Source organism: Scyliorhinus torazame, chromosome 11, assembly GCF_047496885.1.
Source record: "Scyliorhinus torazame isolate Kashiwa2021f chromosome 11, sScyTor2.1, whole genome shotgun sequence".
NCBI lineage: Eukaryota > Metazoa > Chordata > Chondrichthyes > Carcharhiniformes > Scyliorhinidae > Scyliorhinus > Scyliorhinus torazame.
In genome coordinates, this window is record NC_092717.1 from 164,355,900 (window position 1) to 164,368,713 (window position 12,814).

The window sequence follows — 12,814 nt, forward strand, 5'->3', positions numbered from 1 at the left end:
CATGGAGTTTTTTTTACAACAAAGAAAGTTGACACACTGCAAGTAACTTGTTTGATGGTACAGAACTTCAGTCCTGAGAAAACAATCATGCTATCGAAGCTTTTCATCTTATACTCATCAGGACAGCTAAGCAAGATGAATCCACAGTAAAGGGAACAATAATTTAGACTGGATGGAAGAGAGTGCTGATTGATTGGCAAATTGAGTCTGATTGGAGAACAGAGCAGAGAACTGTTAACTGCCCAGTTTTTGTTTCAAATTCAAACCAGGCAGGTTATGTATGATTAGTCAAGGCATTACCATGGGGAATGAACCAGGCCCCAAGTTTGCCTTGTAATATCTTCAGCAATCTCAACTTCAGATATTTTCCATATAAATTTCTACATCTACAATTATAATGGAAACTGCCTGTAAAACTTGTTAAACTGGAACCACTGCTTCTGTTTGTAGTAGAACTGCAGTGCTTCCAGTGGTGGAGTAACAAATTTACAGCACAAGGACTTGCGCAGTTTTCACTGCAAATATGGATATGGGCGATCTGTATTGAAAATAACTGGCTTGGTACATGTAGAAGTAAGGTTTTTAATATCGATTTTAAAATTATTTTTTGTTATTTCACTAAGTTTTAATGCAAAACACTTGATGAATACTACATTGTGTGCAGTAACAGCCTGATATATAAAGCCGGCTAACCATTTCTAATTGCTAGCATGATTTCTTACTTTACAATGGATTCTGAAATTAAAAGCACATAATCTCAGTCTTTTGTCAATAATTTATTTTCTTGTTGCGTGTTTGTTTAATGCCATTTATTTTTATATGCTCTGCCTTGGTCCCAATGATGTAATACATGAATTTGTGGTACTTGAGTTGAGGTAGAATATTGCTCTCTAGATTATACTATTGAATACTTCACAGTAATCTATCTGCATGTTCAGGTATAAGTGTGAAGGAACATCAGCATTTTTACTCACTGTTTTGTATATTTTGCCTGTGGTTGTTGCTCCTATTGGAAACAGTGGGCCTAATAATTGAGTTGTTTTGACAGATTGTCTCCAGCAGAAAACTGACTAGACCTCTTGTGCTGCGAAACAGAAGACCAGCCGGAAAAGGAACTATTACGGTACAGACTTGAAATAATTTTTTTTTAAATTGTCAGGTGTACACTTGTGAATGCAGCTAGGAAGTAATTTTAATATTATGTCAACAACATTAGGAAAACAACACAGTGGATCATACAAATGCATTGTCTTAACTGTTTCTCCCTCCGTTATTTTTCTTACTTTTCTCTGCTAAAAGGTGTCTTGTGCTAGAGCCCTCTGACACCTTGCCCAAATTGTCATACTGGACCGGAGTTTAGATTTCAGCGTGTCCATATGACATTGCTGCAGAACTCTTCGTGTTCTGTGGGGGGGGGGGGTCATTTTATATGTATGGTGGATTTTTAACAATATTCCTACTCCTGATTAGTTGGAAGAGAGGACATTACCGTCTAAGTCGGTTAGGATTATGTTCATTGGAGTTTAGAAGAGTGAGAGGGGATCTCATAGAAACTTATCAAATTCTAACAGGATTAAACAGGGTAGATTCAGAAAGAATGTTCCCAATGGTGGGGGAGTCCAGAATTTAGGGTTATAGTTTGAGGATAAGGGGTAAACCTTTTTAGGACTGAGGTGAGGAGAAAATTCTTCACGCAAGGGGTGGTGAATCTGTGAAATTCACTACAAAAAGTAGTTGAGTCAAAAACGTTGTGAAATTTCAAGAAGGAGTTCGATATAGCTCTAGGGTCTAAAGGGATCAAGGAATATGGGGGGAAAGGCTGGATCAGGGTATTAAACTTGATGATCAGCCATGCTCATTATGAATGGTGGAGCAGGCTCGAAGGGCTGACTGGCCTCCTCCTGCTTCTATTTTCTATGTATATTTCTATATTACAGTGCAACTAAATAGCTGCAAGTTTTTTAAGGGGTCAGAAATAGTAGATTTTGGGGACACATAAGCTAACTAGCAGGGGATGCAATAGTAGATACTTCTATTGTCATTGGAGCCTCCAGATTCCTGAGTGCTTCAATTTACGCACTTTTGGCAAAGATAAAGGCAAGGATAAACCAATTGCTCAACATTCATTTGGCAGGAAGGATCAAGGAAAACCCAAAAGCTTTCTATAGGTATGTCAGGAATAAGCGAATGACTAGGGAAAGAGTAGGACCAGTCAAGGACAGGGATGGGAAATTGTGTGTGGAGTCTGAAGAGATAGGCGAGATACTAAATGAATATTTTTCGTCAGTATTCACTCAGGAAAAAGATAATGTTGTGGAGGAGAATGCTGAGCCCCAGGCTAATAGAATAGATGGCATTGAGGTACGTAGGGAAGAGGTGTTGGCAATTCTGGACAGGCTTAAAATAGATAAGTCCCCGGGACCTGATGGGATTTATCCTAGGATTCTCTGGGAGGCCAGGGAAGAGATTGCTGGACCTTTGGCTTTGATTTTTATGTCATCATTGGCTACAGGAATAGTGCCAGAGGACTGGAGGACAGCAAATGTGGTCCCTTTGTTCAAAAAGGGGAGCAGAGACAACCCCGGCAACTATAGACCGGTGAGCCTCACGTCTGTAGTGGGTAAAGTCTTGGAGGGGATTATAAGAGACAAGATTTATCATCATCTAGATAGGAATAATATGATCAGGGATAGTCAGCAAGGCTTTGTGAAGGGTAGGTCATGCCTCACAAACCTTATTGAGTTCTTTGAGAAGGTGACTGAACAGGTAGATGAGGGTAGAGCAGTTGATGTGGTGTATATGGATTTCAGCAAAGCGTTTGATAAGGTTCCCCACGGTAGGCTATTGCAGAAAATACGGAGGCTGGGGATTGAGGGTGATTTAGAGATGTGGATCAGAAATTGGCTAGCTGAAAGAAGACAGAGGGTGGTGGTTGATGGGAAATGTTCAGAATGGAGTACAGTCACAAGTGGAGTACCACAAGGATCTGTTCTGGGGCCGTTGCTGTTTGTCATTTTTATCAATGACCTAGAGGAAGGCGCAGAAGGGTGGGTGAGTAAATTTGCAGATGACACTAAAGTCGGTGGTGTTGTCGATAGTGTGGAAGGATGTAGCAGGTTACAGAGGGATATAGATAAGCTGCAGAGCTGGGCTGAGAGGTGGCAAATGGAGTTTAATGTAGAGAAGTGTGAGGTGATTCACTTTGGAAGGAATAACAGGAATGCGGAATATTTGGCTAATGGTAACGTTCTTGAAAGTGTGGATGAGCAGAGGGATCTAGGTGTCCATGTACATAGATCCCTGAAAGTTGCCACCCAGGTTGATAGGGTTGTGAAGAAGGCCTATGGAGTGTTGGCCTTTATTGGTAGAGGGATTGAGTTCCGGAGTCGGGAGGTCATGTTGCAGCTGTACAGAACTCTGGTACGGCCGCATTTGGAGTATTGCGTACAGTTCTGGTCACCGCATTATAGGAAGGACGTGGAGGCTTTGGAGCGGGTGCAGAGGAGATTTACCAGGATGTTGCCTGGTATGGAGGGAAAATCTTATGAGGAAAGGCTGATGGACTTGAGGTTGTTTTCGTTGGAGAGAAGAAGGTTAAGAGGAGACTTAATAGAGGCATACAAAATGATCAGGGGGTTGGATAGGGTGGACAGTGAGAGCCTTCTCCCGCGGATGGAAGTGGCTGGCACGAGGGGACATAACTTTAAACTGAGGGGTAATAGATATAGGACAGAGGTCAGAGGTAGGTTCTTTACGCAAAGAGTAGTGAGGCCGTGGAATGCCCTACCTGCTACAGTAGTGAACTCGCCAACATTGAGGGCATTTAAAAGTTTATTGGATAAGCATATGGATGATAATGGCATAGTGTAGGTTAGATGGCTTTTGTTTCGGTGCAACATCGTGGGCCGAAGGGCCTGTACTGCGCTGTATTGTTCTATGTTCTATTCAAGCAAAGTCACACAAAGCGGTCATTATAGAGGAGATGGCTCAGTGCAACCCCCACCCTATCCAGAGCCATGCATTGAAGAAGAAAGACTTCAAGACATCCATGAGGTTAGCCAAGGGTAAGTGAAGGCATGAATGCCTGTGATCACCTTGAAAGAGTATTAGGAGCATAATTTGCTGCCATTTTCACCCTTACTGTGCCAGCGCAAAGCTCAAATGAAAGGTGAATGGTCTTCTATCCTACACTTAGAATGATTATTATCAAAATATGGATGGACACACCATTAGGTGACATTAATTGGAGTGGCAAGGAGACACCTTTAGTACTCTCTGCTTTCTTTGCAAAGTAAAAAGTGGCTTATGATCAGAGTCAACAAGTAGCCATGGGGAAAGAACCCTGAGAGCACTGACTAATGCGGATTAAATCAGTGAATCCTGTCTTACATCTACTGTATGCTCAGAATGATAATTATTGTCAACAATTGTTAATTTAGTCACAATGAAGATATTCACAGAGGCATCACCAAAAAAAGATGGTTGTTTTCCTTGACACTGTATCATCAGGTGCTGGATGACCTGTCCTTTGTCCGCAACGTCCTCTCCCTCAACTGGTACCATTAACCTTTTGTAAATGACATAATTGTGTAACATTCATTCAGGCGGCATGAACCTATCAAGGTAGCTGTGAGAGGATTTCTGATTATGTTCTTGTCTTGTAATTGGACTGATTGTAAGAGTCTTCACTGTTGGGTTGAATGCTAGGAATATCCTTCCTTTCCAAACAACCAACCCCAAAGCAGTGATCTGGCTCAATAATGCAGATCTAATTGATTTTCCAAAATGAATCATGGTGGTTTCCAAGGTACCACATGTTCATGCTTAGTAGCACATAAAGTTGATGGGGCTCTTGTATAGGTTTTCATGAGGTTTTCAGTAACACAATGTACACGCGGGACTCGTGCTATTCTATAAAATTAACTGCTGTGTTCCTTGCTTGAAAGGGTCTATTTAAGAAGCCTGCCTGATAGAAGATCTTGTAGCCACTTTAATACACTAATGCACAGCAGATAGACAGATGTGAATTAGGTCATCCAAAGCTGCCTGGAAGGACCTGGTGAAAACAGTCAGTGGTGTTGTCACATATCTGCTAACAATGATCTCCTTATTCATTTGGGCTGTAAATCTGAATCCAGCAACTGGCATGACCAGTTGGTTGCCTTTAGGTGAATTGACATACTAATATTGCCTCTGTGAAAAGTCAATTTATGACCCCCAAGCTTAGAATACCTTCTGGAGTGGGTGCATATAATTCAGATCCTGACTTCTTTCATGATGCCTTCGTCATCATGCTTCCATCTTCTACTCCATGTTTTGATCATTACTTCTCATAACATGGGAAACGAGGGTATTCTCACAGTGAAATCCAATGTTTTTCCTAAAATACATGAAATTTATGCAGTACTTGCTCAACTCTGACGTATTGTCAGGTGAAGAGCGTACTATGACTGTAGTATACACTATCTAAAAGATACACTGCAATAAGTTGCCCAGCCTTAATTGAAAGCACCTCTCAAAGCTGAAATCTGTGTAATTTAGAAGGACATGGTCTCGGTGCTTGGGAGTGCCCTCACCTCCCGAATTTTCCTTCCAAGTGACACAGCATCCCGATTTGAACTTGTAGCGCTGTTCCTTCATTGTCGCTGGGTCAAAATTCCAGAACTACCCACCTAACAGCACTGTGGCAGTACCTACACCAAAACCAGCTTCTCAAGAAGGTAATGGGATGGGTAATAAACCAGGGATGGGTAATAAATGCTGGCCTGTCCAGTAATTCCCATATCACAGAATATTTATGGCGTAGGATGAGGCCATTTGGCCCACAGTGTCTGCACCAGCTCTCCAAACAAGCATCATGACTTCGTGCCATTCCCCACCTTTTCCCCCGTACTCCCTATCTTGGGAAATATGTTGAATTTATGCCCTGAATCTTCAGGGTAATTGACAGAAACTTTATACACTAACAAAGTTGACAGCTTGAATGCACTGGCATCTGAACAAATTTGCTGTATTGGTATAGAAACGAAAGTAATTTTAACAATATTGCTGAACAGTCGCAGCATGATTTATATAGCCATTGTAATGTACACATATCCCAAGGCATGTTAGAATAATAGGAAGATGACTAGTTGCCAGCCAGAGAGACTGGATGATTAAAAAGGGTAATGGAGAAGATGTGGTTTTAAGCTTAGCTCAATTAAAAAAGACACTATGATTTTGCACAGTATTGTTCAGCCTAAGTTGGTGGCCAGGGAAAGGATGAAGTCAGTGGTAAGGAAGGGCTTCTTCACTACTGAGATCATCTCCAAACCTGCCCACTTGTGTCGGTAGGGGTGGACTTCAGAACAGTGGATTCCACAAACAGTAAAAACCTGTTGCTTTTGAAATTAAAGGTTGATGAATAGATTGCCTTCAGGGATAATTTGGACAACATGTTAAATATTTAAATATATTAGAATAACTCATAAAATGTGAATCTTTAATGATTGGTATCCATTAGCTATAACTCTAAATTGAGTGATGTAGATCATAGCAACTAGAAAGAAGAAATAATTGATGAAGAATCTGAAAGGAACATTGTGGCCTAGTAACTCAGACATGCAGCGCCTTGTTTCAGGTTCACTGTGAACACCCAAGGCCTCAAAATAGTGGGCTTGAAGCATGCCTGCACTTCTGACCAGATGTGCACCTCCCACCATTTTGGATAAGGACAAATCATATAGAATCACGAATTCAGCCCATCGAGTCTGCACCGACCCTCTGAAAGAGCACCGTACCTACGGTCACGCCCCCACCCGCTCCCCATAACCCAATAACCCCACCTAACCTTTTGGACACTAAGGAGCAATTTAGAATGGCCAATCCACCTAACCTGCACATCCTTGGTCTGTGGAAGGAAACTGGAGCACCCGGAGGAAACCCACGAAGACACAGGGAAAATGTACAAACTCCACACAGTCAATGGCTCAAGGCTGGAACTGAGCCCGGGTCCCTGGTGCTGTGAGGCAGCAGTGCAAACCACTGTGCCACCATGTCACCCTTGAGGTGTGCCAGACCCATGCCTGAAGTAGGTGTTGATCCCTTTGCATAAGAAAATAAAAGGGTTAAATCCACTTGAGGTCCATATTGTAAAATTGGTTTGCCCTGATGTACTCCGTAGAATGAGTGCCGTAAACCCAACAACAAAGGTAATTAGAACTTAACTGAATGTGGAACCAGGAGACGCAGCAGTGTTTCTTCCAACTGCACATTAAAGGACCCTCCTAATGGCCACTGCTAACCCTGTACACCCTAGGCCCAGAGATCCCAAACCTCTGCCACTCCAAGCCTCTTCTAGCCCACAATATATTGCCCTATTCCCAACCAGTCCCTTGCACCCACTTATCTGAGGGCCTCTATTGTGCTCACAGCAGTGTATTTCTTACCAGTATGTTCCATTTTTCATTGTTCGGTTCTGCCATGATGGCTCAATTACAATATGGTCCAATGCTCAATATCTAGGACACCTTGCACTTGTCATTCGGGAACAAGCTATTTGCCGTGGGCCCTCTGTGAGCATAAAAATAGTTGATGCCGAATTTTCCTATGATTTTAAGGCCAATGCCTCTAGTTCATATACTTGAAGTGCAAGTTACTTAATCATCTTGTTTTTAATTGGTTTTTATTCTGTTCTTTATCTTCTTGCTCAAGATTTTTGCAGAGGAGATAAAAGATAACCGAGTAGTAAATTTTGAAGCACAAGCACGGAATCTGGACAAAAAGGTGGGTTTTGTGTGTAAAAACTAAAATACACAGCTAGTTCTTCAACCCAAATCATGGGTCAATCTTCCGTCTTTTCAGTTGAACCCCTAGAACACTGACTGTTTAATTTCCATCAATTTCTCTTTCGGATTAACAGCGTTATCAGTTTTGCCTTCTATTTCTGAGTTTTATACCTCGCCTTAGAGTATTATCTGTACAGTGATGGTTTGTCCACGTTTTCTGACTGATAATATTTGTTGTTCATTTCCTCGCATTGATGGTGATCAGGATTTCTTTGGGAAGTCGGACCCTTATTTGGAGTTCTACAAACAGACTGAGGATGGAAGATGGCAAATGGCGCATAGAACAGAGGTGAAGGTTACAATTTGAAGAGCTATTGGTAACATGTTAGCTCTTGTTTTTAATACACTATTGTCTACTTTTCTTCCTTATGCAATCCAGCTATCTCTGTTACTTTGATCCTTTTAAGTGTATAGTAATTGGGATGTTGTGATTTTATGCCGAGGTGTGGCAATCTTCCAGTTAAATCACCATTAGTCAGCTCTCTCCCTCAAAAAGGGGAAAGCAGCCTTTGGACATTTGGGGCTATATCGACTTTACTATGTATAGAGATCTGAATTGGATAGTAAAGTGCTTGATTTTTAGGTCCTATGTGATCACACCTGGATTAAAAAATTAGGTTCAAGATGTTGGAGCAGACTCCTGCCACGAAACAAGAGCCTATGCTTGTAGTAAGCCACTTGTTTGCATATTAAAAGCCGACGCATGCTTCTAGCCCAATGATGGGCAACCTAGGCTAGTGAGTGGGCCACACGAGTGTCCTTCCTTCACCTGTGTGCCGCAAGATTGAAATCAGGCTTGTTTGCTAACCAAGACCCCTATGAATAAGATCAAATACATTTAATACACGCTGAATATTTCATAGCGAGTAGAAAATGTTTATTCATTCATATATTAATAGAATTATCAACTTGAAATGGTAAATATAAAATAAATATTCACGCTTGGTTGGACACAGAGGGAGCTCATGGCTCTCCCAGTCAATGTTATGTGCAATCAGCACACTTCACTTGCCCTTGCTTTACGTGCGTATCACTTCGGTCATACCGGTAGGAAACATCTATGTGGACGGAAATCAGCAGAAAAAGTGGCAACACTACACTTGGGCAACGGTCAACAAAATGCCTCTTGGGCTGCACTCAGAACCCAAATTGGCCACATATGGCCCCCAAGCCGAAGGTTTCTCATTCCTGATCTAACCCCTGCTGTAACTTTGAAGGTAGCCAATGCCTATCTCTATTTCCTCTAAGTACCATTGAAGTTACACCACACCTGATACCTCTCTCTTCTTCGCCTCCCCCTCCCTCGCCCCGCCCATATCATTAATAGTGCTTGCTGTGCCTGTGATCTTACTGCCTGATCCACAGTAACACTGTGAACATCTTAAAATTACTCCCAAGACCGTTGTTCTTCCTACCTGAACCTTGATCACCGTCTTCTTTTTCTGCTGCAGGTTCCCACGATTCAACTCGATCACTTAACCTGGAAGTTGGAAAACTAATTTGTGTAGCTTTCCAGCATAACTCCACTTGCATTCCAATGAGACCTGAGACCCAAAATCCAGATATCCTTGGAACTCACCGTTTTAGTGTGGGCTGTTAACACTGCACAAGTGGGGTATCTCTGAATTTATCCCCATAAGTGTGTTATTGCTTTGATTAATTTGGTACACTTTTTGGGAAAATCAGATGAGTGAATATATATATATATATATATATATATATAATAATCTTTATTAGGGTCACAAGTAGGCTTACATTAACACTGCAATAAAGTTACTGTGAAAATCCCTTAGTCGCCACACTCTCAGGGTACACTGAGGGAAAATTCAAAATGTCCAATTCACCTAACAGCATGTCTTTCGGGACTTGTGGAAGGAAACCGGAGCACCCGGAAGAAACCCACGCAGACAGTGGGAGAACGTGCAGACTCGGCACAGACAGTGACCCAAGGCGAAAATCGAACCCGAGTCCCTGACGCAGCTAATCATCAGTGCTAACCACTGTGCTGCCGTGGATTGTGCTGGATATTATACGGTAGTGTTCCTGCTCTGGATAGTTGGATTCCGGAAACCCCTACCTTTGGCGGTGACCCCCCCATTAAGACCATGAACCATTCATGAATCCATTTACAAAAAGCAGGTATATGATTTTAATAAAAATGCACAGAAATCCTAATCTAACCCATTCTGTGGACAGAATTCTCCCATCCCGCCCGCTGCTGGTTTGGCAGCTGACTAGCGTGGAGGATCTGGAAAGAGCCAAAAAGGTGGAAACCTACTGGTGTAAAAACACGTTGGAATTCTCTCAATTGTGGGTTAATAGTAGGTCAGTAATCCTGCTGGCTGAACGCCATTTGCATTCATTTGTATCTCATTGAAATAGCTGCCCATCCCAGTGTGAAATCATGTTGGCAACAAACCTGATTTCCAAAGAGTGGCATGCACAAGGCTGTCCTCCGTTCTCCAGAGACTTTGAGGTGAGTGCAGTAAAGCACATCTGCCATAGTACTGCGCTGCTCCTGATGAGCTGTGCAACATTCTGCCGGGTCAGATCGGTTTCTGCCCTCCTTCTCCATGCTCAGCTGGTCTACAGTGACTGTACCGTGCTGCTGGACCCATGAACCCTCCTGTGCCACCATCTCAGTTCAGAACTGCACCAGGGGTTGGGGAGTACAGTGGTCTCCTTCCCCTTCACTGGTACAACACACCAATGTCTATCTGGACTGGACTGTGTTGCGGGACCCAGGCAAGCACCGCATCAAATGTCCAAAGTTCGACTGGGGGTGGAGTACGAGGAGAGTGGGCTGGTGGTGGTAGCCTGACAAAAGGCAAGGAGGGCAATGTGGACATGGGGCTGTGCAACGAGGGGAATAGGCAGAGGGCTCACAATGGCAGGCACAGGTCCAAGGAGGTGGATGAAGAGGAAGAACAACTGAAAGCAGAGAGAAGATAGAGGAGAGGGAAGCTGGACTCTGGCAAACTGCGTGAAAAGCTCATAAACAAAGGGATACCACTCAGTTTACAGGAAGGGGATGGCGAAGACTCCAGAAGCGGAGGATAGAGGTCCTAGTGGAGCACAGGCATCCCGCAGGTGATGGGCTCGGGGCAGCATGGCTGAATCGAAGAACTGACATCTTCTTGAGACCTTTTGCCTCTGTATTGCTGACATCCTGCATGGTCTGGTGAAGACGGGTGGGCTGCAGAGAGTGATAAGAGCATGCTGGACAAGTATTTAAATATGTCGCTGGGCCCCTCGAATCCCTCAGCTGCGGGCGGGTGGGTGAATCAGCTGATTATGAAAATTAATTAAGTTCCAGGCAGAGAACATGGTGTGGGCTCCCAGCATTCTGTCAACGGGACAGGTGCCGCTGCAGCCATTCGCAACCACAGTTAGTGTCAAAATGGGAGAATTCCACCTAATATCTTGATAAAATAGAAAGTGCAAACCAGAAATATCACCAGAATATTTACATTGCTTGGTGATTAGTTCTAGAATATTCCCCTGACGAGACAACAAAATCCATCATCCCTGTACCAAAGAAAAGCCAAGCAGCATGCCTTAATGTCATCCAGTGGCTCTGACATCCATCAATGTGAAGTGCTTCGAAAGGTTAGTCATGGCACGAATCAACTCCAGCCTCCCGGATTGCCTTGATCCATTTCAGTTCGCCTACCGCTGCAACAGGTCCACAGCAGATGCCATCTCCCTGGCCCTGCACTCAACACTGGAATACCTAGATAACAAAGACACCTATGTCAGACTCCTATTTATTGACTACAGCTCAGCCTTCAACACTATTATTCCTACGAAACCCATCTCCTGGGCCTCGGCTCCTCCCTCTGTGACTGGACCCTGAACTTCCTAATCCACAGACCACAATCAGTAACGATAGGCAACAACACCTCCTCCACAATCATCCTCAATACCGGTGCCCCACAAGGCTGTGTCCTCAGCCCCCTACTATATCCCTTCTACACCTATGACTGTGGCTAAATTCCCCTCCAACTCGATTCTCAAATTTACTGATGATACCACCGTAATGGGTCGGATTTCAAACAATGATGAGGCAGAGTACAGGAATGAGATAGAGAATCTGGTGAACTGGTGTGCCGACAATAATCTCTCCCTCAATGTCAACAAAACGAAGGAGATTGTCATCGACTTCAGGAAGCGTAGAGGAGAACATGCCCCTATCCACATCAATGGGAACAAAGTAGAAAGGGTCGAGAGCTTCAAGTTTTAGGTGTCCAGATTACCAACCACCTGTCCTGGTCTCCCCATGCCGACACTACAGTTAAGAAAGCCCACCAGTGACTACTTTCTCAGAAGACTAAGGGAATTTGGCATGTCACCTACGACTCTCACCAACTTTTACAGATGCACCATTGAAAGCATTCTGGTTGTATCACAGCTTGGTATGGTTCCTGCTCTGCCCAAGACTGCAGGAAACTACAAATGGTCGTGAATGTAGCCCAGTCCATCAAGCAAACCAGCCTCCCATCCATTGACTCTATCTATAATTCCCACTGCCTCGGAAAGGCAGCCAGCATAATTAAGGACCCCTTGCATCCCGGACATACTCTCTTCCACCTTCTTCTGTCAGGAAAAAGATACAAAAGTTTGAGGTCATGTACCAACCGACTCAAGAACAGCTTCTTCCCTGCTGCCATCAGACCTTTGAATGGACCTACCTGAATGGACCTACCTCGTATTAAGTTGATCTTTTTTCTACATCCCAGTTGTGACTGTAACATTATATTCTGTAGTCTCTCCTTCCTTCCCCATGTATGGTATGCGTTGTCTGTATAGCATGCAAAAAACAACACTTTTCACTATATACTGATACATGTGACAATAAATCAAATCAAAAATATCCTGATCTAAACAGCTGACTTAATTTTTAGACACTTTATTTATAAATAATATATAATTGAAGATTTAATAAATTTTGGCTTGTTAAGATCAGAATGTACACACTGAGAATTGAC

The 12,814-nt window shown here is 43.1% G+C and overlaps 1 protein-coding gene across 1 annotated transcript in view; it reads left to right on the forward strand.

The window, feature by feature from the left end:
- The window catches only part of LOC140385626 (copine-3-like), a 91,972-nt gene that overhangs the window by 37,546 nt on the left and 41,612 nt on the right, over window positions 1–12,814 (forward strand). The window contains exons 4-6 of the mRNA XM_072467959.1: window positions 1,049–1,123; window positions 7,693–7,764; window positions 8,032–8,115. Coding sequence (XP_072324060.1) covers window positions 1,049–1,123; window positions 7,693–7,764; window positions 8,032–8,115 — 231 coding nt within the window. The remainder of the gene's footprint in view (window positions 1–1,048; window positions 1,124–7,692; window positions 7,765–8,031; window positions 8,116–12,814) is intronic.